At 38.8% G+C, this 26,790-nt stretch overlaps 1 protein-coding gene across 1 annotated transcript; it reads right to left on the reverse strand.

The window, feature by feature from the left end:
• Positions 1 to 94: 94 nt before the first annotated feature.
• Positions 95 to 25,841, reverse strand: slc25a25b (solute carrier family 25 member 25b). Its single transcript, XM_084745551.1, has 10 exons — positions 24,946 to 25,841; positions 8,446 to 8,572; positions 7,343 to 7,430; positions 5,853 to 5,964; positions 4,404 to 4,562; positions 4,069 to 4,221; positions 3,868 to 3,975; positions 3,346 to 3,513; positions 3,036 to 3,186; positions 95 to 854 (listed from the first exon to the last, which is right to left on the reverse strand). The coding sequence occupies exons 1-10, from the start codon at positions 25,297 to 25,299 to the stop codon at positions 670 to 672; spliced, it is 1,605 nt and encodes a 534-aa protein (XP_084601677.1). The 5' UTR covers positions 25,300 to 25,841; the 3' UTR covers positions 95 to 669.
• Positions 25,842 to 26,790: the final 949 nt, after the last annotated feature.

Consider the following 26,790-nt stretch of genomic DNA (forward strand, 5'->3'; position numbering starts at 1 on the left):
TATATATATATATATATATATATATACATATATATATATATATATACATATATATATATACATATACATATATATGTATTTTATAAATGTCATTATTTAATTAGGTCTCGTTTGACCAGTGATCACCCTGTTACACAGAACAAAGCTGTGGATTCCATCTAGATCAACATAAAGGAGCAGGTTGCATACCTACACAGGTTCAATCCACTGTGTACTTTTGATGATCAGTAGTGTTCAAGTCTTCCCATAGGGAGACATGGGAAATGCTCTGTGATGTGTCTTAGCAAAGCCCTTCAAGACAAAGATTCTTCTTTTACAGCACAACTGCTCCTGCCCCATTAATGTTAGTGCACAAAACAAGCTGGATTTTTTTTTTACTGGTACACCAGTGAACCACTTCATTTCATTCAATGTAAACTTTTGTCCATCTACAATAAGATGAACAGCTGTTGAAGCATTGCTGGGTTGCAAAAAGGAAGATGTAAATAAGAGCAACTAACAGACATTTCTTCAATCAAGCTTTCCTGCTGGAGTTTGATTATTTGATTTAAATACGTTGAATGTCAGCTGCTTATTCCTCAGAGCCAAACGCAGTCAATCTTCAGCTCAAAAGAAAAGCAACAACAAAAAAACCTTTGGCGTCTCGATCTCCTCTCTATGCCTCCCTCCTCACTTTGACTGGACCCCCAGTGTGATCTTGAGGTACTCGTACACCACGTAGCTGATGCTCACAGATGGAATGACCTTCATGAAGTTGGGTGCCAGGCCTCTGTAGAGTCCCAGGGGCCCCTCCGTCCTAACAATGTGTCTGAACAGGCTTGTCATGTTCATCTGAGGGCCTCCTTCCAGGGTCGCTGAGGAAAACAGAGGGAGGACGGGCTCATTAAACACTACAGCAAACACACAAAGCTACTCACTTGTTGACTTCTGGGGTACCAAAAACATCATGCACCATGCACATTAAAGAAGAAATCTGTTTTATTGTAATAATTCATGAAATGACCACAATGTGTCATCACAGATCAAGGAAACATGTAAAGTTGAAATACTCGCTTCACTTGACATAAATGCTGCAGCTGTGGTGTCCCCCTTTGAAATGTCTATTCAGGACTGGAATAGCTGCTGTCCATCTTTGTTTCACATTAATCTTGAATATTCACCAAATGAGTAAGTGTCTTTATGAGTCATAAGAAATCATTACTAATCTTGTAGAAGGCGTAGATGTTTAACACTGTTAAATAGAAAAAAAATGGTAATGGAGTTTGGCAGCAGTGAGACAGACAGACACTTAACTCATCATCCAGAGTGTGTTATTTCAGAGCAGTGGGCTTTTGTTTTCAGGATAACAGGCTGAACTTTACATTGACAGACAACTGACAGTTATAAACAGCTGATCAACTTACAGCGGAGGAGTTGTCCTCACTTATTATTACCAATTTACAAGGTTGCGCACATCCTGCGCTCCTGCAGTGTTATTGAAGCCTGCCTGTCTCTGCCATGTCTGGGGAGGAGGGGGGAACCACTCACTTCCACTGTAGATTGTATACTGAAGAGGATTTCAACCTATTTAATATACAGTCTATGGCTCCAACTCACTATTTGGACTGCAGTACTCATTTTTGCATGCAAAATTGCTACATATTGCTTCTTTAAAGATCCAGATCTGGATTTTTAATTCACAATAAAATCAGTTCACATTAGAAATCTACAGTGAAGTGGTTGCTGCCACCATGTCATTAGGTCAGCTGCTGCTCTCGTGGCCTTGCAGGGCTGTTTTCTCCTGCTATCTGGGTTGATGATGGAAATAATGTGACCACAGGCCAGCAACCAGAGACACCACACTAAGGAAAATGGTTCAGGTGCTCATTTTAATATCTGTTTACCCTGAACGATACACACACATCAAACAAAAAATAAATCCATGAAAAAAGCTGTTGAATTCCCTCTTGTTACATTACAGTTCATTGTGCTAAGAGATTAGAGCACTGCAGGGGGCAGCAACCATACAGTGCACTGCAGTGCTAGATTCTGTGCAACAAAGAGGTTACTAACAAACTCAGGAAATATGTACAGTTGCACTCCACCATTGGAAATAAATGATTTAAGACCAATCTGAGCAGTAACATGAGTTTGCAGATTCTGACTTGAATCACAGAGAAAATTGTAATGCAAAACTGATTATTTCCACTGATCATATGGCAATTGGAATTTCAGTCAAAATAATCACAATATGACATTTTCTTTTAAATTAAATTGTGCAGCATAACTGGCTAGCTGCATTACATTACTTATCCACCAACCCGACCATTTTAGCATGTTATCAATACTTTGGCAGAAAACAGATGCTACTATTATAAACTGAAAGTGCTGGCTCCATACAGCATCAGTAGCAGAGAAGCAGGAGTCAGATTTCAAATGTAACCCTGTGGGCTAATCACAGCCTGAGGTTTATTTGACAAAGGGATATGATTGTACAGACTGAAATCCACTGGAAGGGAAACTATAGGGTGCCCCAACATCACTGTGGGTCTCATGTAGATGTAAAAGTAAGTATTATGTTGTTAAATGCATCACCATGAAGGTGTTAGCTTGTGCTAATTTGCCTAAATCAAGGCTAACTTGGCTAAATCAAGCTAGCCTTGACCAGGAGCTAACACGACAACCGATAAGCGTTTATCTAATATTAGAGTTACTTTAGAACTCATCTGTGGACGTCAGCTACAGTTGTTGAGATCGGTATGGGGGACGTTTGACAAACCCAACTCAAAATTTAACAACTAACCAACTTTCTAAGCATTCATTTTGTTCAAGGTAAAGGAAAAATCAAAAGATATAACATTAAAGATCAAAGTTAGAGATTAGATTTAAAATATGTATCTCTTGTATCTTTTCTTGTAAAATGTCCAGTGTAACTGGTATCACATTTGTGTTGTCACCAGTTTATTAACTCGTTGGGAAATTTCCTCACAGTGGTGTCCCTAACTCCTTTAACAGTCAGCAGCTCTACAGAGCAGTAGAATTGTGCAGTGACTGACCTTGTGCTTGCATTCGTGTCCTGACCAGGGCCAGTGGGTAACTAGCCAGTTGGCCACACGTGCTGGAGATGGTGCCACATGCCAGCAGCACAAACACTCCTGGATCAGCACTGTCTGTGGCAAACCGCTGCAGCCACGAGTTCTTCAGAGTCTAATAGAGGAGGAGAGGAGAGGAGAGGAGAGGAGAGGAGAGGAGAGGAGAGGAGAGGAGAGGAGAGGAGAGGAGAGGAGAGGACAGGAGAGGAGTCAGATTGAACTAAAAAAAAAAAACAACAAAAAGAGAAGTGATTGGTTGACAACAGCCACACACCTCGTAGACAGCCAGGTCGATGCCGGCATAGGGGATGATGCCGAGCATGTTGGGGACGTAGCCCTTGTAGAAAGCAGCTACACCCTCCTTTTGGGAGATACGTTTGGCACAATCCAAGATGCCTGAGTACTGTCCCGTCTTCCTCAGGGCTAACCGTGTCTTCAGGACCTGAGAGGACAGGAAATGATGTCAGGATCCTGACAGGTGAACACAAGCTCCACTTTGTTGTCCAAGAGTCATAGAAACATAGACTATCTTACATATTGCCGTGCATTATCTGTCATATGAAAACAAGTTGCGTGTTATGAACCTCATTTACATAAATGACTTGCTCACACTTTGTGCATAACTGAAGGTCTGTGAGTCTGCGTGTGATGGTCTGTTTTCCTCCAGATAAGAGGTCACAGTACAGTTTCACATGATGCGTTCAAGGCTAAAAGTTAAAATGGGCAGTCAGTCACATGACAAACAGAAGCCACTTGGATATTTGTTTAATTCTAACCATGTTAATTGGTCTCTCACCTCCATAGGATAGATACTGCTCTGAGCGATGGCTCCAGCCAGAGAGCCCGCAACCAGTCTCTCTGTGATGCCCAGCGTCTCCTGGTTGCTTCCGATTATTCGTTTGATCTGACAGACAGGTCGTCCTTGTTTGTTATGCAACAACATGACATGTGACAGAAATGTGCAGCTTACTGGAGACAGAGCTGTACTGTTGCATACCTGTTCATAGGCCATGAATTTAATAGCAGACTCAGGGGCGATTTTAATGACATTGATGCCGTTGCCTCGCCACAGTGACCTCACACCGCCCTCTCGGATCATCTGAACAAAGCCCCCGGCGATACGCATGCTGTTGCTCTTGGAAGCGTGAACCTGGGGAGGACAGGACCAGAAAGAGAAGTCAGCATGTATTCACATCGTGATCGATAATTCACCTCTCTTTGTTCAGTTTATCTAAAACTAAAATATCCCTCCTGAGAGTCAGCGGCCAAAATACTCCCCTTTTTGAAGATGAGTTTTTCCTCTAAACACATTAGACATGAGTGTTGTTTTACCTGCATGAGTACTTTGAGCCTGTCCAGTGGTGCTGTGCAGGTTCGAGACACAGCACCAGCTCCTCCTCCAGCCACTAGGTGTCGCCACCACATTCCTGTTTTCTTCTCCTCTGCTGTGAACTCATCAGGCACCATCAAACTCTCCCCAACATCAAAAATCTGAGGAGGAAGCAGAGGGGTTCAGTCTGGTGAAAATGATCCAGTTGAACAGTTTTGAACAGCCAGAGTCAGTGACAAGGAAATTCTAAACTTGTAGAACTGTGCTGTATGAATATGTGTGTGGTACTGTGGTTGGGACATTTTAACTCAATCACTGCATGATTAATTTAATTTTAAAGTGGATTAATATTACAGGACAAATGAAATAATAGAGTACCTTCCCTGCTCTACAGTTATTAAACTCATTGTCCAAGGAGACATATTAGTCTATTACACATCTGGTTCTGCTGGAAAATAATGTGACCATGATCACCATTATTCAATATTATTAGTGATTACTCATATTAGTATTCAAATATTTACTAATAATCTAATTACTTACAGCTAATATTGGCCCTGTCGACAGCAGCACATTACTTAGCTCCCTACACCAGTACTCCTGCTGCTTCTGAAAAACTGGGGACGTGTCAACCAAAAGGCATTTGAAAAGAAACAGCTTTATATTAAACCTATTGCACCATGCTGCCACCGCAACAAAAATTACTTAGTTTCTCTTAATTAAAGATTATCTTTTCTTGTTTTTTCTTGTTTTTACAAGATCCTTTTCCAATTATAACAAGATATTTACATGTTTTTATGACATTATTCCCCCTTAATAAGAGACTGCTTTTGTTTTGTTTTTTTAAAGGTTATTTTTTGGGCTTTTTTTTTTTGCCTTTATTGACAGTGACAGCTGAAGGTATGACAGGAAAGGGGGGTGAAGAGACAGGGGATGACACGCAGCAAATGAGCCACAGGTGGGATTTGAACCAGCAGCCGCTGCAGAGGACTAACAGCCTCGATACATGGTGCGCACGCCCTACCGACTGAGCTATAGGGGCGCCCCTGCTTTTGGTTTTAATGCAACAATCACTTTATCTTGATATATCACAAAACTTTCACATGATTACACAAAACCAAGTCAATGTAGCTGAATATGCGTTATCATAAAGTGAAAAATAAAACAGCAAATCTGCTCCTTTCTGAGCTAAACTCTTTCGTTTTGTGGGTGGTTGGTGGAGTTTGAACCTGGGGTGGAGCATTTTGCCTTTTATATAACTAGAATATAAAAAAACACAAAAGATATAAAATACATTTTATCTACATGTGACTATCATATAAATGCTTATGAATGTTTCCATAGTATTTTAATCATTTAACGTAATACTGTGGGAACCATCTCAACATTTCTCTCTGTCTTGTGCATTGTCCCCACAGTAGAAAAGATGACATTTTGACTTTGTTGTGTACCGTGGAGTGTTTCCAGTAGAGGATGATCTCAGGGATGTTGTCTGCTGGATGTAGGAGGTGGTAATCTCGCCACTCATTCCAATCAATTGTCATAGTGCCGTTTTTATCCATACTGAGGAGGTAAAATAACAGACTGTTAGAACTGTGACAGTGTTACACAGCAGAGAGAACAAGCTGTCTGTTCACATGCACCGATACTTCTCAGTAATGCTAACATTTGTTCTTGTGGCTTCTTTTATGAGGTCAAGTGCATTCTGTTGTAGCAGGATGCTTTACTTTGCACTCTGTGCCACAACTGGATCACCAGATTATCACAGCATTTCTTTGTTTTACTAAAATGATATCTGTTGCACTTTTCATTGCTGTTTTGCACCAAAAAAAAGTAGCAGCTGGTGAGTGGATTAGTCAGAGTATGCAGTGGTGATCAGTGCAGCACTAGCTGAACAAGCAGACCGTAGAAGCTGCTACTTACTACAAGATAGGGGCCCAGATATGACCCCTCCTTATTCTGAGACCAGCCAGAGAGAGGAAGAGACAGACAGACACACAGACAGGAGGTTAGAACCAGACAATATGCCATAACAACATGAGCCAGTTGCTGCCAGATAAATGGAAATATTAGCTAGTTCAAAGGCACAACGGCTGAGCAGACTAAAGCCCTTTTCAGACATGGAACATTGCTGGCTTTATCTGTTAGAGTGAAGGCTTTTTGTCATTTAAACATATGTGGCCATTAGGAATGTACCTGAATACAAATACAATATTCTGGAAAGCACAAATAATGTGATGGAAACAGATAGTTTTGCTATCTGAACATGCTTCAAGAAAAAATATTTCCAAAATGTAACACAGTAAAGTTAAGGGTACCACTTATCATAATATCATATATATGTATAACATTCTAGTACTGTGAACTGCAGATAAACACATCAAGAAACATGAACGCAGCATCATTGCAATTTAAAATTATTCCCCTTAACTGATATTTTTTTAAAAATACTGCAGAGTTCTTATTCCCAATGTAAAACAAAATATTTAAATTTTTATATACATATTTTTTCAGTTTCAGATTGTTTATTCATTAATTTCATAAAATTTAGTTTAATTAAAAATAAAGATTAAAAAAAAAAACAAGAAAAAGTGTAGTATGAGGATGTGGAAATATATTTCATACTTAATTATATGCCTATATTCAATCAACTCGATGCTTGCTGGCACAATAATTGCATTGCTAATGGATTTTAAAACTTGCTGCTGAGGTGCTTTTGAGCATGAGGAAGTAAATCTGCCACTAAATACTCATTTCATCATCTGTTATAGAATTCTGTTACATATTTTATAATGTCTGACGGCACACAAGCACTGAATGAAGATGTTGAGGTAAAGGACTCACATTTGCTCATACACGAAATTTTTAAACGAAAAAGACAGGAGACATCACAAATACACACAGTCAGAGAGAGGGAGTAAACAGATTTGTCATTACTCACCTTTTGAGAATCTTCTCAGCCTGCTCCTCAGAGATGTTCACTCCCAGGTCACGCAGAGACTGCATGATCTCCTGTGAGTCAATCCGGCCTGCACCACAGAAATACATTTGTTATTTAATCAATAAAGGTGAATTCCATTGATTTAATAGCTGCAGGTCAGTTTACCTGTGACAATGAGAAACGCTCAGCCTGTAAACACAATTACCCTTAAAGTCGCTGGAGTTTTTTGGAGCTTGACGCAAGCTAGTATAGTGACCCAAGCAAGTATGTGGCACTTATTCATAGTCAGTAAATTATGTACAATAAATTGTAGTTGCCATGCCCCGGTTTGGAGAAGCAGTGTCAGAAGCTAAGCATCAGCGTCATCATCAAAATCTATTTTAGACACTCAAAAAATCTAGATCAGTTTAAGTGTACACTAATATTTAGAATATTTTCACAGCTTTACATTCCTGTCAGACAGACTTTTCTGACAGGAAACCACCAAAAACACAGACTCCATGGGTGAAATCAGTAATTCTACCTCATAGAGCATGGGAGTTAATAGTCTACCACTGCCATCATCTGTTAGTTTGCTTTTGTTATTGTGTGAATTTGGTGAACCCAAACTGATCTTTTAAAACACTGAAGTCACACAGTAACACAAACAAACTTACTGATCGAGGCAGCATTAGATCAGCAGCTGTTGTGTTCAGCAAGGTAAAATTACTGATTCTGCCCATAGAGTTTGGTGGTGAGAAGAGAGTGATATCTGGCTTACATAACAGTGGTTTCCCATCAGAAAAGGCTTCCTGACAGCAAGGCAGAGATGTGAAAATATTCTCAATATAGTGTTCACTTAACCCTTTGGCTCTGTCCACAGCAATACATTGCTTAGCTTCTGTCCTGGTGCCCCTCTATATTTGTCCAAACTGGGGATATGCTGACGGTATCTACTGCAGGTAATACACTGACTCTCAATCCCTTTTTGAGCAATCTTCTTTCTTCAGCTAAATCAATGGAGAAATCAATTTGTTTATAGTACTAAGTTGCTTCTGTCTGTTCTCAGTAACCCACAGCAGACACAGCAGAAAAGTAAGTTATTAGTTGTAACAATTCCTCACCATCGTTCTTCTTGTCCAGACTCTTGAAGACCAGCCGTAGTTTCTTCTCATGGTCTCTGAGATAATGAACAAACTCCTCAAAGTCCAACTGTCCGTCCAGGTCTTTGTCTCCTGCTTTCACTATTTTCTGTACAGAGAGAAGAGACAGACAGGAGAAACATTTTGGTGACTTGTGTCAATTAAGAAACAAACATGTGAGGGACAGGGACCGGGATATGGAGTCATGGTCATATGGTCACAAGGAGGAGTCCCAAAAAATAAATAAATAAATAAATAAATAAATGAATAAATAAATGAATGAATAAATAAATAAATAAATACATAAATACATCTGTAAAAAAAAGAAGAAAATAAATGAGGAAACAAATTATTTTGTGTTAATTTATTTCTGTATATATGTCTATATACTGTATTATTTCTGCATATTTCAAAATATTTTTTATATAACATCTTTTCTTTTGGTTTATATTTTTTCCATATTGCTTTTGCTTGAATGAACACATACATCCTGTCTGGGCAGGAAAGCCCACCCAAAGCCACTTGACTGACAGCTTAGTCAGTAATACAAAAAAGGCAGCAGGAGCAATATATGTATATATATGCAATAAATACATAAATAAAAAATGAAAATGTATACAGAAATAAATGAACAAATTAATGTGAAAATATATGAAAATGTTTATTATTCTTTTATATTTATTCTTATTTTTTATAATTCCACATTTTATTAAAAAAAAACAAACTTATTCTTTTAGTTATTCCTCTTTATATTTCCACACTTTTTTTTTTTTTTTATTATCTTTTTGCTGATTTAATCTTTTCTATGGTACTGCTATGATTCCACACAGAGACAGCAGCTTATCAAAATGTTGGCTCAGTTTTGTATTTTTTCCTACATGTTTCAGTGAGCATGATGCATTAGATGTATATAAATATAGCAAGATTATCTGTGCAGGATATTAAGTTGAACTCATTCCCTGCAGTTATTAAAGACAGGCGGATTGCTTTGTGGACAGAGTGATGTGACAAACAGCAGCAGAGCTCAGAGTGAGGAAGCTTCCACAATCTCCTGCCATCTGTGCACTGCTGACTCAGGCTGCAGTCTGGACCACTTTACAGCCATCACACGTATCAGGTTATTAGGCATCTTAGACAGTCCACAGCACTTTGTGCCAATACAGCCTGCCAAGCCAACTGGAAGGATTTCTACAAGGAATTAGGGTGAGCTGGAGCATGAACATACACTTAACAGCAGCAAATGGCCACCTGAGGGGAAGGAAGGAACAGCTGGGTCTGCAGGCTAGAGAGCAAATCTACATGTTTGTCTCTCACATGATGCACCTGAGCAATACTTTGCCACATGATTTGCTCTGCTAGTGTGGGGCAAAACTGACTGAGCAATCAACCACAGGATGGAGACCAGACCACAGGCCAGTGTTTGAGAGACTGAATGGGTTTTCACAATCAACATTATCACTGAAAAACAACTACCTGAAGGATTACACCAGCTTATGTTCAGGTTTTAGCCCTTCACTAGCAGGCTTCAATGTTATCATGTCATCAATATCTGCCAATAAAGACTTTAAAAGAAGATATCAGTCCTGGCCCAGAATAAACACTCAAGCTAATGAAAGGCTGATAATGTACGTACAACTCACTTATGTCTATGGTGTGGAGGTTTTTTCCATGACTGCAATTTTGAAAAGAATTGTATTTTATATCTGCCTCTGGTAGTGGGCCAGCACAATAAGAGCAGGCACAATAAATATGTTTATTATATTTATTATATACAGGTGATACTTGATGTTCTTAAATTTGATGGACATAACTATGTATGTATTGGAATCAGCATCAGTCAAAATGAGTTGTAAAATATTGGAATATCAGATATCACCACATATAAAATTAAATGTGTAAAAGTGTTGATTTCAGAATATAGTGCAAGTATTGGCAAACAAATATATTTTAAGTATCAAAAGGAAAAGTACTGATAATGCAGCAGAATGCATCCTGCCAATTTTACCTGTAGCTCGAAAATTATATGTTGAACTTTGCTCTTTGTATGAACTGGCCTGGTATAGCCTGAAATGATGGAGGTTTTCTCACAGAATTGTTTCTTATCTGACAATTGTTTAATAAGGAATAACCTGCTTTCCCATCCTTGACCACACAGTTGCTTTTCCTGTATGGGACTGATGAGTTCTGTCCTCCCTCAACAGGTAGACAACTTTTGCCCTCAGTACACCTACACACATCCTGACTCAGCCTCCTTTGTCTCTTTACCCTATAAAACAGATGCACATTCTAGACTTGTTATCAGTCCACTATTACAGTTTGTTGTGATTGTGTACTGATCCTTTGCAAAGTCTTATCAAAATACCACAAAGACAAGTTTGGTCATTGTGTCAGTCGTTATTTTCAGATTTTCCACCACATGCCATCAGGTACTGTATTAATGTAGGGCTGAAACAATTACTTGATTGGTACACAGTCAATCAACTAATAGCAAACTATTATGATAATTGTCATTCATCAGAGAAGATTTGCAGCTGTTTTACATCATTGTAACTGAATACTAAATAGAAACACTGAACAGATTTGGGGTTTGGACTGCTGAACAAGACATTTTATAGTGGAATACAGGGCATTTTTTAAATCAATTGCTGACATTTTGCAGACTAAATGATTAATCAGTTTATCAAAGAAAAAACTGACAGATTAATTCATAATAAAAAATCTTAGTTTGTTGGAGGCCTATATTACTGAATCATGATTACTGATGCAATAACACGTAAGCAGCATTTTACTGCTGTGGCTAGTGGAGATGATGAACATTTGAATCTAAACCAATGTATCATACCGTATTTTGTATGTCTATGTCAGTAACTAGCTATCATATAAATGTAGTGGAGCTAAAAATACAATATTTTCTTCTGAAATGTGGCATAAAAGTAGCAGGACATAGAAAGCTACTTCATACTGTTGATTTTCATACTGTGTGAAATTTAGTGAAACCAAAGTCTGCCCGGAAGTTGTGAAAACCACAGAAAAAACCTATAACACTGGTGTGTCAAGTCTTTTAAGATAATGTAATTAAGCAACAAAAGTACACATTAAAGCCAATGGGTGTACAATTTGTAGGGCTGTGACGATAACCACATCAATACAGCATCACCGCGATCACGTGACTCCTATTGTGGGATTGAGCTCATTACCATCATCACTGCAAATTTCAATCTCATTAATGCATCTATGGATCACTGCTGTCGTATACAAGTTAGGAGCACAGCTTCTGGTTGGTTAACAGACTTGACACAAGGTATCTTGGGATTATCAGTGGGACTTGACAACATGGTAACAGCAACTGTTTTCAACACGTCTCCAATGACACTACAGTTCAAGGCTGGATCACAAAGTTTCTGAAATGGATACAAGCTCACTTAAGTTGACAATGTAAAGGTACAATGCTAGTGTTAGCATTAGCTTAATGTTAGCCTTTCCTACTCACTAACCCTCTTCACATTTCCAGCTGTTGGGGAATAACAGATGAGACTTTTCTTGTTTGGGGGTAAGAAGGTGTTAGTTCATTAACTGAAACACAGTGACCTCAACTGTACATTTACTGCCAGACTGACAGCTTACTGCTGAGTTTAAGTTTCTACTGTGCTATAAGCGGCATCATCGCTCAGTCTCACTCTCCCTTGCATGTTGCACACACTTGTGCACTGCTCTATTCCTTAAAGGAGCTATACTACACTTATGACAGTATGCTAAAGTCCAAAAAACATAATTACTAGAACAGGTGCAGTAAACTGCCTCATGAGGGAATATGTTGCTATCGTCAGAGCCCTGAGAATTAGAACATTTCAGACTCTGATGCCATCTGGTGTTAGCATCTAAAAAGACAGAGACATTGGGCCATGTACACTGATACTGAATACTGCTACACAAACACCAATGTTAGTCAATTTTATTTAAAACCAGTCTTCTAGACAGTGCACAGTACTCTTGTATAAATGAAAATCAAGACAACGCAGTTTTCCTCGTAATATCACTATTGCTAAGTTCTAATTATATCTAACTTATTAAATTATTAAGATATGCTTAATAAGACGTTAATTTGCTAAAATAGGCTCATTTGCGGAAGTTGTTGTCATTAGCAAAGCACCTGATACTTGACAGTTATGAGCAGAAAATATTAAGCAAATATAAGATGCCACAATTAAAAATATATTTCCATTGGGAGCATTTTAGTCAGAATTTGAGAAGCCACATGAGGATATCATTTGACAAGGACAATTAGAGACAGATCATTTACACAACACAAAAATAAAGTTAACTGTGCCCCCAATTCAGCAAATAGCTGAAAAATCTTCAAACTAAATGACAGAATTAAGATGAGCACATTTTCAGTCATACCTTTTTCCATGTACGATACCTCATCAATTCATGCGAAGGGAGAAATAAACTCAGCTTGAGCACTGACTTTATTCCAGATGGTAATCCATTTGATTCAAAATACTCAAAGTCATTGTGGTCCACATTGGACACAGGGATATAGAGACACAGATACATCAGGTTTCCCTAACTGAAAGTGCAGTGTAATATTTCTGAAAAACTGTCATTAGAGGACAGATATAGAGAGCTACACACCCGCCCACCTCAACAGCAGCCTGCCTCCCATGGGATCATCAGCTGCTAACATGGTAGATACATCTCACAGAGAACATGTGACTCACCATTTCCCACTGAGGAAATATGTCAAACACAGGGACACACAGATCACACCTTTTCAGAGTGTGTGAATATACAGTATAACTTGATCATCAAGGCACAAAAGCAGTTGACAAAGCAACTTGCCTAATAGTCAATTGCTTACTCAGTCATTATACACAAAAATAAAACACAAACTGATCGTGGCAACTTTTAACAAAATGACATTAACTTTTCCGCTAGATGATTTTAACTGCACAGACATTCTGATAGATGGACTGATAACCCACTGTAAATATATGTCTTGGTAAAAAATATATGAACTGTTTAAACAAGTGAAACTACACTTTTGTATTTAAAATATTTTACTTAAGGGACAATTCATCTCAAAATCAAAAATACATTCTTTTCCCCTGGCCTGTAGTGCTGTTTATCTAGATTTTTTTTGGTGTCAGGCACAGAGATGTCTGCCTTCTCTACACCAAAAAAATTCAAAACCAGTGTCACTTTACAAAAATCATGGCCCAGTTACTCAAAATAATAGAAATTATTGTCTTTCTACAGTGGAATAGTTTGAGGTGAACTGTCCCTTTAAGGTTTATTTAGGCTACGCAATGACTCGAAATGAACAGTAAGTGCACCACACCTACCCTGCTTAATAAATGACTAGACACAGCAGACAATGAAGATTAACACTGCACGCAATGATACTGACATGGCTGTCTGCCTTTTCTCAGAAACATCCATGTGTGTCTGAGGTGAAATCAGTTACTTAATCAACCATTTAAAAATGTATTTTAGCAGTTCAGCCATCATAATTCATGCAGTCACAGAAACATCTATGCAAAGTAAGCAGCTGTTATGACATGTTTTGACCAAAGCTGCTTGACTGTGTCTAAGATAAGTCAACTTTGGTATTATTGCCTTTCATACCAGTATGTAATGGCTAACAAATGACAGGTTAACATTTAGCTATTTAAGTGGTCATTTGAACAAAGTTTAGAGGAAAGCCAGCATCTATGATGTCTCACTGACACTAAATGTCAAAGTGTCAGTTACCTCTGAAAGTGTCAAATCTTTCTAGCTAATTAAAGGGTTTGGTATTTTTCAACCTGGACCCTACTTTGCCATGTTTTTATCTCTAATTCAGGCATTCTCAAACTTGTGTGAGATCTGAAAATCTTCTGAGGTCCACCCAAACCTTTAATCACAACTCTGATCAACACATGAGACTAACTGTCGAGATGAGTTAAATGAAGAGTTATATGTTAGTTAAATCCCACTGCTTTGTTTTATTGGTTCTGATTTTTTTTTTTTAAATGAATCAAACATTTTATGGTAACTTCAAACTTACAAAATTCAATCTTAAAAAAGTTACTGCTCTAAGTGATTAATGGGGACAATGATTTTAAAATTGGTCCAGTATTGAGGGAGACCACAGCTGCTGTCAGTGACCAGCTCAGATTGTTATTCTAATAACATTTCAGAGACACACCTTTTTATTAAAGACTCAAATCCTTTTTGTTTAACCAGAAACAGCTGTTTTATTGCTCTCAACAAGCTAACCCTTAATTTTAACATCAGCTTCATTCAAACAAGAAATTCCAACAATCTCCAACTCTGATTTGGTTGAAACAAACCCTAAAATAAATCTACATGCCATTTCTCCCCACTGCTTCTCTGATGTCCAACCTTCCTCTCATTCCTCTCCTGATATTTTCACAACTAGCTGTGACATCAATTGATGCAAGAAGAACAAAAAATTGATTTTTTTGCAACAGGAGAATTCAGCTTTTATTGGTCAATATAGCAGCACTGAAGGATTTATTGCTTCGGTTAACTTCATTAACTATTAACATTGACTGTACGTCCAAATAAAAAGTGACAAACTTCCTCTGTAAGCGTAGTGTGGCTGTACCTGGCAGCTTTAAAGTGTAAATGTTTGAGTGCAGAACAGAGTGTTTCTGAAGCTCAGTGAACCAACACTGAGTAAATACAGGTTTAACAGATTAAGAGTCTGCAGCCATGCAGGCCTCACTTGAAAACGAGATTTCAATCTCAAGGGACTTCCTAGTTAAATAAAGGTTAAACTAAATAAACGCTTAGTGGCTCTGCAAGGTACAATGGTGCTTCAAGCTAAAACATGCCAACATGCTCACAATGATAATGGCAACATACTGATGATGTTTAGCTGATTTTTTACATCATATCTTATTTTATCTTAGTTTATTCAGTTAGCATGCTAACATTTACAAATTAGCACTCAACACAAAGTACAGCTGAAGCTAACAGGAATGTGGTTTTGATGAAAAGTTACAATTCATCGTGAAGGGGACATGAATGTCTACACCAATCAGATTTCAATACATTCCAGGTTGAGAAATTTTACATAAAACCAGAAGTATCAACCTGATTTTGGCACTGGCTGAAAAATCAGGGGATCATCAAAGTTAAATTAGAACTATGAATGTCTGGACCATATCTTGTCCAAATCCATCCAGTGGATCTTGATTGTGATATATTTTTCCTCTGGCCTGTATTTATTCATCTAGATAGTTTTGGTGTGAGTTGCAGAGTTTGTAGATATTTGCTGTAGAAATGTCTGTCTTCTCTTCAGTATAATGGGACTTTTTGCTCAAAGCACCAAAAATATTTGAAAAATTCAACACCAGTGACTTTTTCAACAAATCGTGACCCTGTTAAACAAGATAATTTGCAGAACTTGTTGTAAACATGTAGGAACTACTTCCTTTCTAGTAAAAAAGAAAGTAGTTCTGGTAGATTCTAAAATGGTTATGGAAGATTCTACTGCAGAAAGAAAGTGGTTCCTATATGAAAACTGTTCACAACAAGGTCTGTGGATTATCTTGAGTAACAAGGTCTCTTTGGAAGAGACCCTGGTTTTGACTTTTTCAAATGTATTGATTTATTTTGTTTTTTTTACAAGCAGAGTGCCATTTAGTCCCATTATATCGGAAAAAAGGCAGACCTCTCTGTGGCCAATATCTCAAAAAACTGTGCAACCCCCCCCCCCCGAAAAAAAAAAAAAAAAAAAAAAATCTAGATGGATAAATAGCACCACATGCCAGAAGAAAATATATATTGATTTTTGAAAGTCAGTGAAATGTGAACGCAGGCCTACATCTGCCCACTCAGTAGTTCTCCTGTTGTCCCTGCAGCAGGGCTTCTCAAAGTCCAGACCATTTTATATTACTTAGATGAAATAATCTTTCTATGGCTCAGTGTTGTTGTTAGTGGCATTAAATATACAGTGTAGCTGGAGATCATTCACAGTGGTCCTGTCCCACATAAATGCTTATTTCCTTATCACTGACATGTCATTGTCATGGCAACGTTAACTGCTGGAGAAAGTGTTGCTGCTGAGTTCACGCATTAACTTTTCACCTGAGGATTTGCTATCAGCTCCTAAACTGCCTTTTATCTCACAAGGCTCTCATGACTAACTTGCCTAGTGCTGGGTGATATAACTGAAAAATGTATCATGATAAAATGTATCATTTCAGTTGATATTGATAATTATTCATCATTTTAAATACTTCTTTTGAACAGCCTTACTTGGAAATGAACTGTATTTATCAAGGCACAGAGATAATAGACTTCATAAAACTACCACACTGGCGAGCTGACCTGTCCTTTTTTCATTAAAAATTTCCTCAGTGTCTGCACTCATCTGTTCTGTTGTTGTGACTCACGTAACATATCTGTTAAATGGCTGGCTTTCTGCGTGTCACTCATAACATCCTCAATCATCAAGGGATATATGACAAGCTGTTCATAAGTCAAGGCATATTTGTTATGTGCTTTCATGGTAGTTTGCATTTAATGCATTTAAGTGAAACTATTTACCATTATATTGAACATTTTTCTTACTGATATTGATGACGTGTCTATTGCTAATATGTATCACTACTGTTTTACAACCCCAGGCCTAATCTTAACTCTCTTGAACGTGATTGTATGTTGCTTGAAAGTTATATGTGAGATGATTAAATGTTATTTTGTTATCACCAAAAGTTCCTGACCTCTGACCCTGAATAAAAATCTGATGTGGCACTTTGGGTAATAAGCTCGAGAAGTCCTGCCAGGTTAAGCAGGGATGGATATCAGGCCTTGATCTACAGTATATTACTGTAAGTAGGATAACAGAATAGAGCCTCCTGCTTTATCCTACCTGCTGAAGATCTGAAGGTGGTGCCACCATGATTAATACTGTAGTCTTCTTTGGAGTACCAGTACTCCTGCTGCTTTCTTTACTCTCAGTCTTTTCATGCACGCCAGATTGCAGCTTTCTGCAGTCCCCAGTAGCCTCAGTCTCTTTCTCCCCTGGCAACTGAGTTTCACCAGGCTTACACTGTGTCATGCCAAAAAGGCTTTGGCACAGGAAGCTCAGCATGTCCTTCAGCATCTTCAAACTGTGTCTGTGGGACAGCCCACTACTCAAACACAACGGTAACACTTAACTGAGTCTGTTGGCTGAGAGCAAAGAGTTGAGTGAGTAGAACGAGTGTAGAAAGGTCAGGTGAGGACAACGTGGGACTGCAGAGCAGACTCCTCCACTTTCCTCCACTTCACTGCTCCAGCTCAGAGTCTCATCCTCTCACTGAATATTTTTCTCATTAAAATCACTCCGTTGACAGACATCCAGCTCAGGTTCATCAAATGCAGAAAGGAAAAAAAAAATTCTCCAGGCTAACTTCTGTTTAGTTCTCCATCTATCAAATCTAGAATTTCAGATTGTAAATACCTCATGCTGAAAAAGATAAAATGATGGCAGCAGCAGCAGACAAACTGACAGGATTTGCCACTTAGCCGGCTTCAGTACCAGCGGTCAGGGAAATGCAGCAAAGAGAGCCTCCAGAAACCTGCATCCTCACTGCAGCCGAGCCCATCCAATCGCTGCAGCCCTTACTGGCAGGTCTTACTGTCGAGCCATGGAGCAAGTCCCTCAGCCAATGGAGGACAAGATAGCAGCACGCAAATTATTTTATGCCTTCATTTGTCAGGCAGCGTAGAAGGAGGGGGCAGGGTGACACTCAGGGTTTCCCCTCAGCTGCACCATCCTCACAGCAAAAAAATCTGCTGAGTGATGCCTCCCTCCTCCTTCCCTCACTATCCGCCTGCACTCCCTCTGAGTCATTCCAAGCACACCGTCAGCATTCAGCAGGCGATCCCATCCACCAGCAACCGAGCTCCACTGCATTTTAATTCTCAATGTACTGGCTTCCTCCTGCTTGGAGAACTACAGTGTGACGCAGCAAAGTAGGTCCATCTCCACTTTCTGCAGTCTTGTCTTACTGACTCAACAGCCTGCACAGTACACAGTGTAACTGATTATTGACAGAAACATTATGTCCATCATAAAACCTAGAAGTCCCTGCTCCCAAATACTATCACAAGTCCCTCCACCTCTCCTCCTCTGCATGAGGAGCAAATTAAGCAAATAAAAGCCTAGAAGTGTAATGATGTGAAAATGCTAATGAATGACACAATTCTGCAAACAGTTGTGCAGGAAAAAGGATATTGATGTTGCTGCTTTAGACTGCACAGAAAAACAAATAGAAAACCAAAGGGATATAGGTTCACAAAATTCTTCAAAGATGAGAAGAGTTGTAACAATGCAACGCTATGTGAGGAGACTTTTTTTTGGAACCACTGGAATCTTGGCTTGAAATATTAAAAATGCATATATGATATCAAAGCTTTCTTATTAAGCATCCACAAAGATCTGAATGGAAATAAACGTTCATAACTATTAGAAAACCTGGTTCAAAAACAGCTCATTTTGCTGTTTAGACCATTTCTCAGACCATGTGGGTGTCTCAGCTCACATTTGATTGTCAGCTGCCTCAGGAGTCCCAACACAGAAGCTCAGTAATGTCCTGCTGTTGACCTCTGAAGACGCAGGCAGCTTATGTGTTTTAGCACCTAAACAAAGGACCACCTAAACAAATCAATAGGAGTTTATGTATACGCTACTTTTAGAACATGTTCACTGCTTTACTTTGCAGCATTTTACAATGTTGAACAGTATGTTGACTGGTATGTGGAATTGATTGCTTAATTTTTGTTATAAATGCCCAATTCAAACCCAGTACAGGAGAGTGTGCAAACACTTAGATCACAATATTTTGAATTTGGATTAAATCTCATTCAGAATATGTTTTATATGCTTACTATTACATGCAGACCCTAAATTACATGGTTAGAAGACTATTGTGGATTTGGGTTAGAGGCTTTAAGCTTCAGTTTGATAGCCAAAGACGGTTTGGTGCTTGGTCTCAGGCAAAATTATGTTTTTTTAATGTGTAATTTGCAGCCTAATATAAGAGTAATAAGTAATAAGATGCAAGACAAATACATAGAGTTGCGACGAACGTCATCTTGGACATTGGGAGACATTTTTCATCATTTTCTGATATTTTATAGACCAAACAATTAATCGACTGATTGATTGAGAAAATAATCAATGGATTAATCAACTATTAAAATAATTAGAATAATTATAATTAGTTAGATGTAGCCCTACTAATATATAGCTTAAATTTTGGACCAGGTAATTTAAAAAAACAGCTAGTCAACATAGTTGGTGCTCTAGTGAGTATCTGGGGCTGCAGGATGATGTATGTGGGATAAAGTGAAAATAACCTACACTGTGTGTGTGTTCATTGTAATGATGGAACATGTCACCCAGTGCAAACGTGATGCTCACTGATGTGTTTCTGGACAACAATGGGGATTAGAGGAATAAGAGGCTTTGATACACTACACTTGTTTGTAGGATACATTCAATGTTGGTTTTGTTCTTTCATGGGGTTTGTGTCCAACAAGCATTCATGGTGTACTTCTTGAACAGTCCAGTAGGTTATGTACACTCAGTGTTCATACACAACCAGGAAGTGGCTTTCAAAAATCTTATAATGTCTGTCACAGCTCAGCTACAAACCAACTACTGAACTACAAGAAGAGACTTGTTTTTGGTGCAGGAGAGAATTTTGTATACGTTTATGATCACAACAGTTTTAGTACATTATGCAGCCTTGGCAAAGGTCTGTGCACTTTTTTTTTTCTAGGTGACCTTGTGCTTGACACTACTCATTGTTCAATCTAACGTCTGTTACGTACACAGAGTGTCAGCAGTAATGGCTTTTCTCTAAATGTGCTTTTGTTTTTTTCCATCCTCTGCACCTGTCGGCAGTGATCACTGTGTTCTTTGAGAAAATGTTTTACTGTAGGTGGACAAACAGTTGTCTGTGGTTTACTGACTAATGGTGGTGAGTCAGCACTGTATTATCAGTGAGTAGGGTGGCCTGAAGATTCCTCTTCATGGAGAAAGGCCTCTTATCTCATTTTGGACTCACCCTTTATACTCACTGTATGACAGAAAGAGGAACTGTCCAGGACCGTACTGAATAGTTTGAGCTTTGTAAAACAGTGATCAACACTTTTTTTTAAACCATTTTCTGACATTTTATGGACCAAACAACTAATTGATTAAACTATAAAATAATCAACAGATTAAACAATAATGATCAAATTGTTAGTTGCAGCCCCACAGGGATATGTAAAAGTATATGCAGAATGCAAAAGAGTATGATCAGTTATTTTACTGATTCAAAATACAAATCAACCAACTGGCAAAATGCAACTCGGCATATAAAAGTACTTAAATTTTGTGTTGTGTCAATGGTCCTCACACTGCAGAAACAGTACAAAAACAGGTTTCTGAGATTCAGTCAAGATTAAAAGCAGTATGTCTGTCTATTTTGAACCATAACAACAGTAATGCAGGATCACCAAACCTGTGTATGAGGCTTTCTGTCTGGTACTGCGTTTGGACATGGCTATAACCTGCTACATTCCTGAGAGTGTTTGGACAGACACTCATAACCCTGGACTGTGGCCTGGAGAGGAAGACTGATACAAGACCTGCTGTGCTGTCAGTTAAGCTTTAGTGCATCGCTGGGCCTACTACATCACACAATGTGTGCATGCTTGTGTACAGAGCATGTGTATGCATGTGTATCAGCAGCACAGTGTTTAAGAGCTGTTTATAATCGAACCCCAATCAGTTGCCTGTTAGATGTGTTAATTAAGAGCCTGGGGATACCCTACCATTTCTGACTCAAGGGCTGCAACAAATGATAATTTTCATCATTGATTAATCTGTCAAATATTTTTTCAATTAATCGATTTGCTGTTTAGTCTATAAAACGGTGAAAAATGACAATCATTGTTTCTCAAAGTCCAGGATGACATCCTCAAATGTCTTGTTTTGTCCACAACCGAAAGATATTCAGTTTACTGTCATAGAGGACTAAAGAAACCAGAAAATATTTACATAAGAGAAGCTGAAATTGGATTTTTTTCTTAAAAAGTATTCAAACCAATTAATCGATTATCAAAATAATTGCCAATTAACTTAATAATCGATTGATAAACCATTACTCAATTAATTGTTGCAGCTCTACCTGAATCCATAACATACCAACGAAGTCCAGCAACACCACAAATGACAAGAAATAACAACAAAACTCCCTGCATTCCCTGAAGTTAAATGATATCAAATAGCAACAAACACACCAGTTACATCCTACTGATGCCAGTCTTGAGTCGAAATACATAAACCTACCTATAAAATGTGCAAAACATGAAACTGAAAGGGACAGTTCACCCCAAAATCAAAAATACATATTTCCCCTCGTTGGTGTTATTTGTCCATCTAGATAGTTTGGTGAGTTACAGAGTTTTGGAGAGATCAGCCGTGAAGATGCCTGCCTTCTCTCCCATGTAATGGGGCTGAAATGCACTCACAATATTAATAATATCAAGATAATCCAGAGCCGTTCTGAGAACTTTCATATGGGAACTACTTTTTTCTGCAGTAGAATCTACCAGAACTACTTTAGAATGTACTGGAAGTACTTTCTTTCTGATAGACAGCAATAGTCTAGTCTACATGAAACTGCTCACAACAAGGTTTGTGAATTATCCTGAGTAACAAGGTCATGTTTTTCAGAAAGAAACATTGGTTTTGAATTTTTCAAATGTATTTTTGGTGCTTGAGCACCACAAACAAGGCCATTTAGACCCATTAGATTGGAAAGAAGGCAGGTGTCTTTATACTTCATCTTAGCTGACGGAAGTACATAGTTTTTATTGCTGCTGTAGCCAATCCTTTAAGATTCAACTCTGAGTATGTTAACTTCTAAGGTTAACTTCTACACAACTGCTGTTATTTCTCTACCTGTGTCTTTGCGGGGCCTGTTAGCTTGAACCTGTGCATTTTCCCCCAACGTCATTCACTGTTAAATTCACAGTGAGTGAAAATACCAGTGTCTCACATGCTGACACAATGTCTGGCACCAACACCATGTTCAGCCACTGAGGTAATGTGTCTTGCCCATTCTAATGTTAAACCAAACAGCAGTTGAACACTTTTGACTTAGTCTGCAGGCTTTTCATATTGACTGAAAATAATATTCACTTATTAATGGCACTGCAAAGGTATTAAACAACAAATCTGCTTAAAATGTTGTAGCTGTGAGAAGAGGATAATAATATATAAAATGACATAAAGAAGATATTACTCTGAGAAACACTGAAACCTGGCCCTTTTGAGCTGTGTAGTTAAAGTAGCTTGAAACATGAATTGTTTCTTTGGTCTTGGACTTTCTGAGAAGCTGCTGAATTTCCACAGTGCTGATGTGCTTCCAGTCCAGACTGTCGTATGAGGTCAGACTGTGGGAGTCTCTCACTCAGTTACTACTTCTGCAAAGTAGCCACTGCAATAGCTGTATGATGCGCATAAAATCAAATATGTATCATTCACTGCCATTCAGGAGGAAACCCCCTAGAAAAGGGGATATCCGGACATCTAAAAAAGACTTAGTTACCAAATTTAGTTTCAACTGAGATGTTTAGATTCCCTTAAGCCCACAAATAGAGGGTCAGAAATCTTTACTTGCACCTATAAAAGTGTTTTATTAATCAGCTGCTATTGAATAACAACAAAGATTACAGTTAATTGTCATTAATCTAGGGCTGCAATGTCTATAAAATTTCAAAAAGTCCATCCTATTTTGATGTCTTTAAATGTCTTGTTTGCACATTCATATTTGTGGGGCTGAAAACAGATTTTTCTACCATTTTTGCATGATTTAAAATTACTTTAACCATTAATATATTACCAAAATATGCTAATAGTTGAATTATTTTTTACTACTTGCCCAGTCAGACAAGTGAGTTGCCTGATACCCAACATGGCATTTTACTTGCCCCACAGAAATGGGCAGTCCTTACTGTTGAGCCCTGTACTGCAAAGTCCAAGGTGATTAAGTGCCATCTAGAGCGCCCTTCCAGTAAGATTGGGTGATATGATGGTGTAGACTGTGCAACAGTAGAAATGTGTCCACCGATAGAAATTTGGCAACACTGTTTCCACCACAGGAGCTCTCAGCTATATATTCAGAGTGGACTATGTAGCAAATCAGGGCTGTATTCTCATATGATTTTGTTATCTCGCAATCTCACGAATCCAGATGCATGGCAAACTAACATGATTTGGGCAGCAGGACTGGTCACCATGTTCTCATGTGAGCTTAGCTGGGCTGCCAATCACTGCAGGGGAAGAGAGTGACAAGTGACATGTGAAAACATGGAGGGGGAGAGTGAAATTGTAAATACCTGTACAACCCAAATTATTATTCTCATTTGGAACCTTACCATTTTGAAAGAATGTTAGTTTGAGTCCTTTGGTTTTAACTCAAGTGCTGTGTCATGTGGGGCACGACTAACTGATAATCGATTACTTCTGTCATTAACAATTTGATCAGTCAAAATTTAATGATCAACCAGCAAATAAAGATCTGACATAACAGATTACTCTCATAAGAGTGCTCTGCATGCTATGATCTTCAAGTATATGTGTTTAATATGTAGGCTTTTACCTCTTTTTGTTTTTTAAATGATTAATCAAGGAAACTGCTTATGACTCACAACTCGAAAATGTTGGCCGCATTACCCCTGCCTTCCAGTGAACAAAGTGCCAAATAGGCTGCACAACAAGCTAGAATATCAGTTGACCTCTACCTGCCTCAAAATGGTTAATAGTTAATACACTGTAGTTCCCTGTGTGTTTTTATTACAGAGGTGTGGTAGTTATTATACCTTAAGTCACATAATAAAATTATATTAATCTACACCAGGGATTACAGTTTCTCTACATATGCATCACAGCTTTCAGCTGGTGCCCTTTTTTATATTTTTCACCCCTGCCACCCAGACAGCCAGTCCACCACTGCCTGTCATTGTACCCTACTGTCATTTATCTACTTTGCTGACTAAATAATAAGAGGTGTTAAGATACATCGAACTGGATGGATATCAATTAATTGTTCAATCATCCATGCAATGTGGATATATCAATCTATATCGTACGCTTTACGATATCCCTCTTCTTTGAAATTCTCGTCATGTCTACAAAATTGCTGAATCATAATTAAGTTGTTATAAGAGTTGACATAAATATAACTAAATTTGATAAATGAATATGATATCGTCTGATATCTAATCGAAATATTATTTATGGTATCAGCAAACATCGCAAACTTGAAACGTGATTTACACCCCTACTAAATAACACCCATTGCATGCATTTTAAATTTTCAGTTCGTTTACACACAAAAGGAGTGAGGGAGAAACGTGGCCAGCGAGACAATAAGACTCTCAAACACATAAAAACATAACGCCTCAAATATGTCTTCTCACCATGAGCTCATGTTCAGTGCGATGGACACCTAGTTTCTTCAGCCCGATCGTCAGGTCGTTAACACAGATGCCTCCATCACCGTTCACATCCAGGACCTGGAACAGCACTTTCAGTCTGTGCTCCTGCTCTGATCCTCCACAGATATCACACGGATGCCCTGACTGGCCAGGCTCCGGGCGCAAGTCCTCGTCCACGGCTTGTCGGTTCACGGGTCTGGATGTAGAGGCTGACAAGGGGTCCTCTGCGTGCCCGCCTCCGCCGCCCGGGTCGACCCCTGGGTGGGTCTCGGCGGAGCGGCACTGGCAGAATACATCGCTGAGCAGGGGGGGCATCAACGAGCTCTGCTGGTGCATCACTGAGTTGGTCGACAGGCTTGTGGTTACGGTGGCAACCTGATGAGAGCGAAGTCAAAGAGCGCTTGAGGCCACTGTCTGCCGGGTCTACCGCTGTCTGGAACCGGACTAACGTTACCACGTCACATGTCCCTCCATTTCAGCCGGTACAGAAAGCAAAAGCGACCAGCTGCCTGCTCACATACAAACCCGGCGTTTCACCACGAACACATTCGTTAACTTGAGAAGAAAATAGCTCCACTCACTAATTCCACTGGATAAATTAGCTCGGCTAGCTAGTTAACGTTTTCAACGTAACCTAACCTCAATGTTGATAGACGTAGCTGGATGCCGGGTGAAGATGAGAACCCTGAGCTGTCAGCGCCTTCACCGTCTAATAAAATACCTTCACAGCGTCGACCGTCAGAGTTTAAACGGAGCTCGTGTACTGCACATCACGATGAATACGCGTCCCGTTTTACACAGCGGCATGGATAAGATGTTTATTCCGATATTTAAGTGCTGTTAACTTGCCGACCGTTGAGAAGACCAATACGTTTGGCACCGGGACCCGGCTAGTACAGAAGTCTCGTGGTACAACGCGAGATTACAGCGACAAGTCGTGACCGCATCAAAGATGAGTGCGCCTGAGCGACATCTCACGTGCAGGTGTTTACTTTAAAGCACGGGAGATGTCATTTGGGAAATAACTTCACTGGGAAACAGAGAATATATAAAATAATCCGTTAATATTGAATATAAGTCTGAGAATATGAAATGAAAATGAAATTCTTTGAAAATGGAAGGAAACATTCACTCAAACCTGCCAATGCTGTAACCCACTGGCGCCATCTTTTGTTTCAGATGTGTAATGTTAGCTAACTGCATGTCTACAAGTTTACACTTCAGCATCGTCAGCTGATCTGCTGGGCACTGACTAAAATACTCTGGCAAAAGCCCTTAAATACACCAGCTATTTTGATATAAACTAGTAGGGTAAACACAGGTGTTATCAGTGGTGCTTATTAAGTTCCATTCAGGTCATGCAGAGTCAGGGTGTTGCTATTAAATATAACAGGACTGTAATTAGTATAACTGGTGACACCTGTATTTAATGTCATCATGGCTGCTATGAAAAAGGTCTACTAATTGAAATTCATTCAAAATGTATCCCTTGAACCTTGAACACTGCAATGAGCCAACATGAAGAAAATCAGGACACATCATTCATTTCATTAATTACACATGTGCTTTTCTTGTACGTCACATGTTCAACTGTCTGCTGTGAAAAAGGCCAATGACTTTGTCTCACACACCCAACTACTTCTGTTCACAGAAGAGGTGATACAAAACTGTCCTGAAGCAAACTACAATGTTACTGGAAGTTTTTTCCCCCAGAAATAACAATCTCAAATTGAACATGTTAACGTGATTTTTCAGCTCTGAATAATTTAGGGGTAAACAGAGTTTTGTAAGACTTGTCATTATCAATTCATGCAATTGTAGGTATAT

The sequence above is a fragment of the Lutjanus erythropterus genome, chromosome 20 (assembly GCF_056507025.1).
Source record: "Lutjanus erythropterus isolate fLutEry1 chromosome 20, fLutEry1.hap2, whole genome shotgun sequence".
NCBI lineage: Eukaryota > Metazoa > Chordata > Actinopteri > Lutjaniformes > Lutjanidae > Lutjanus > Lutjanus erythropterus.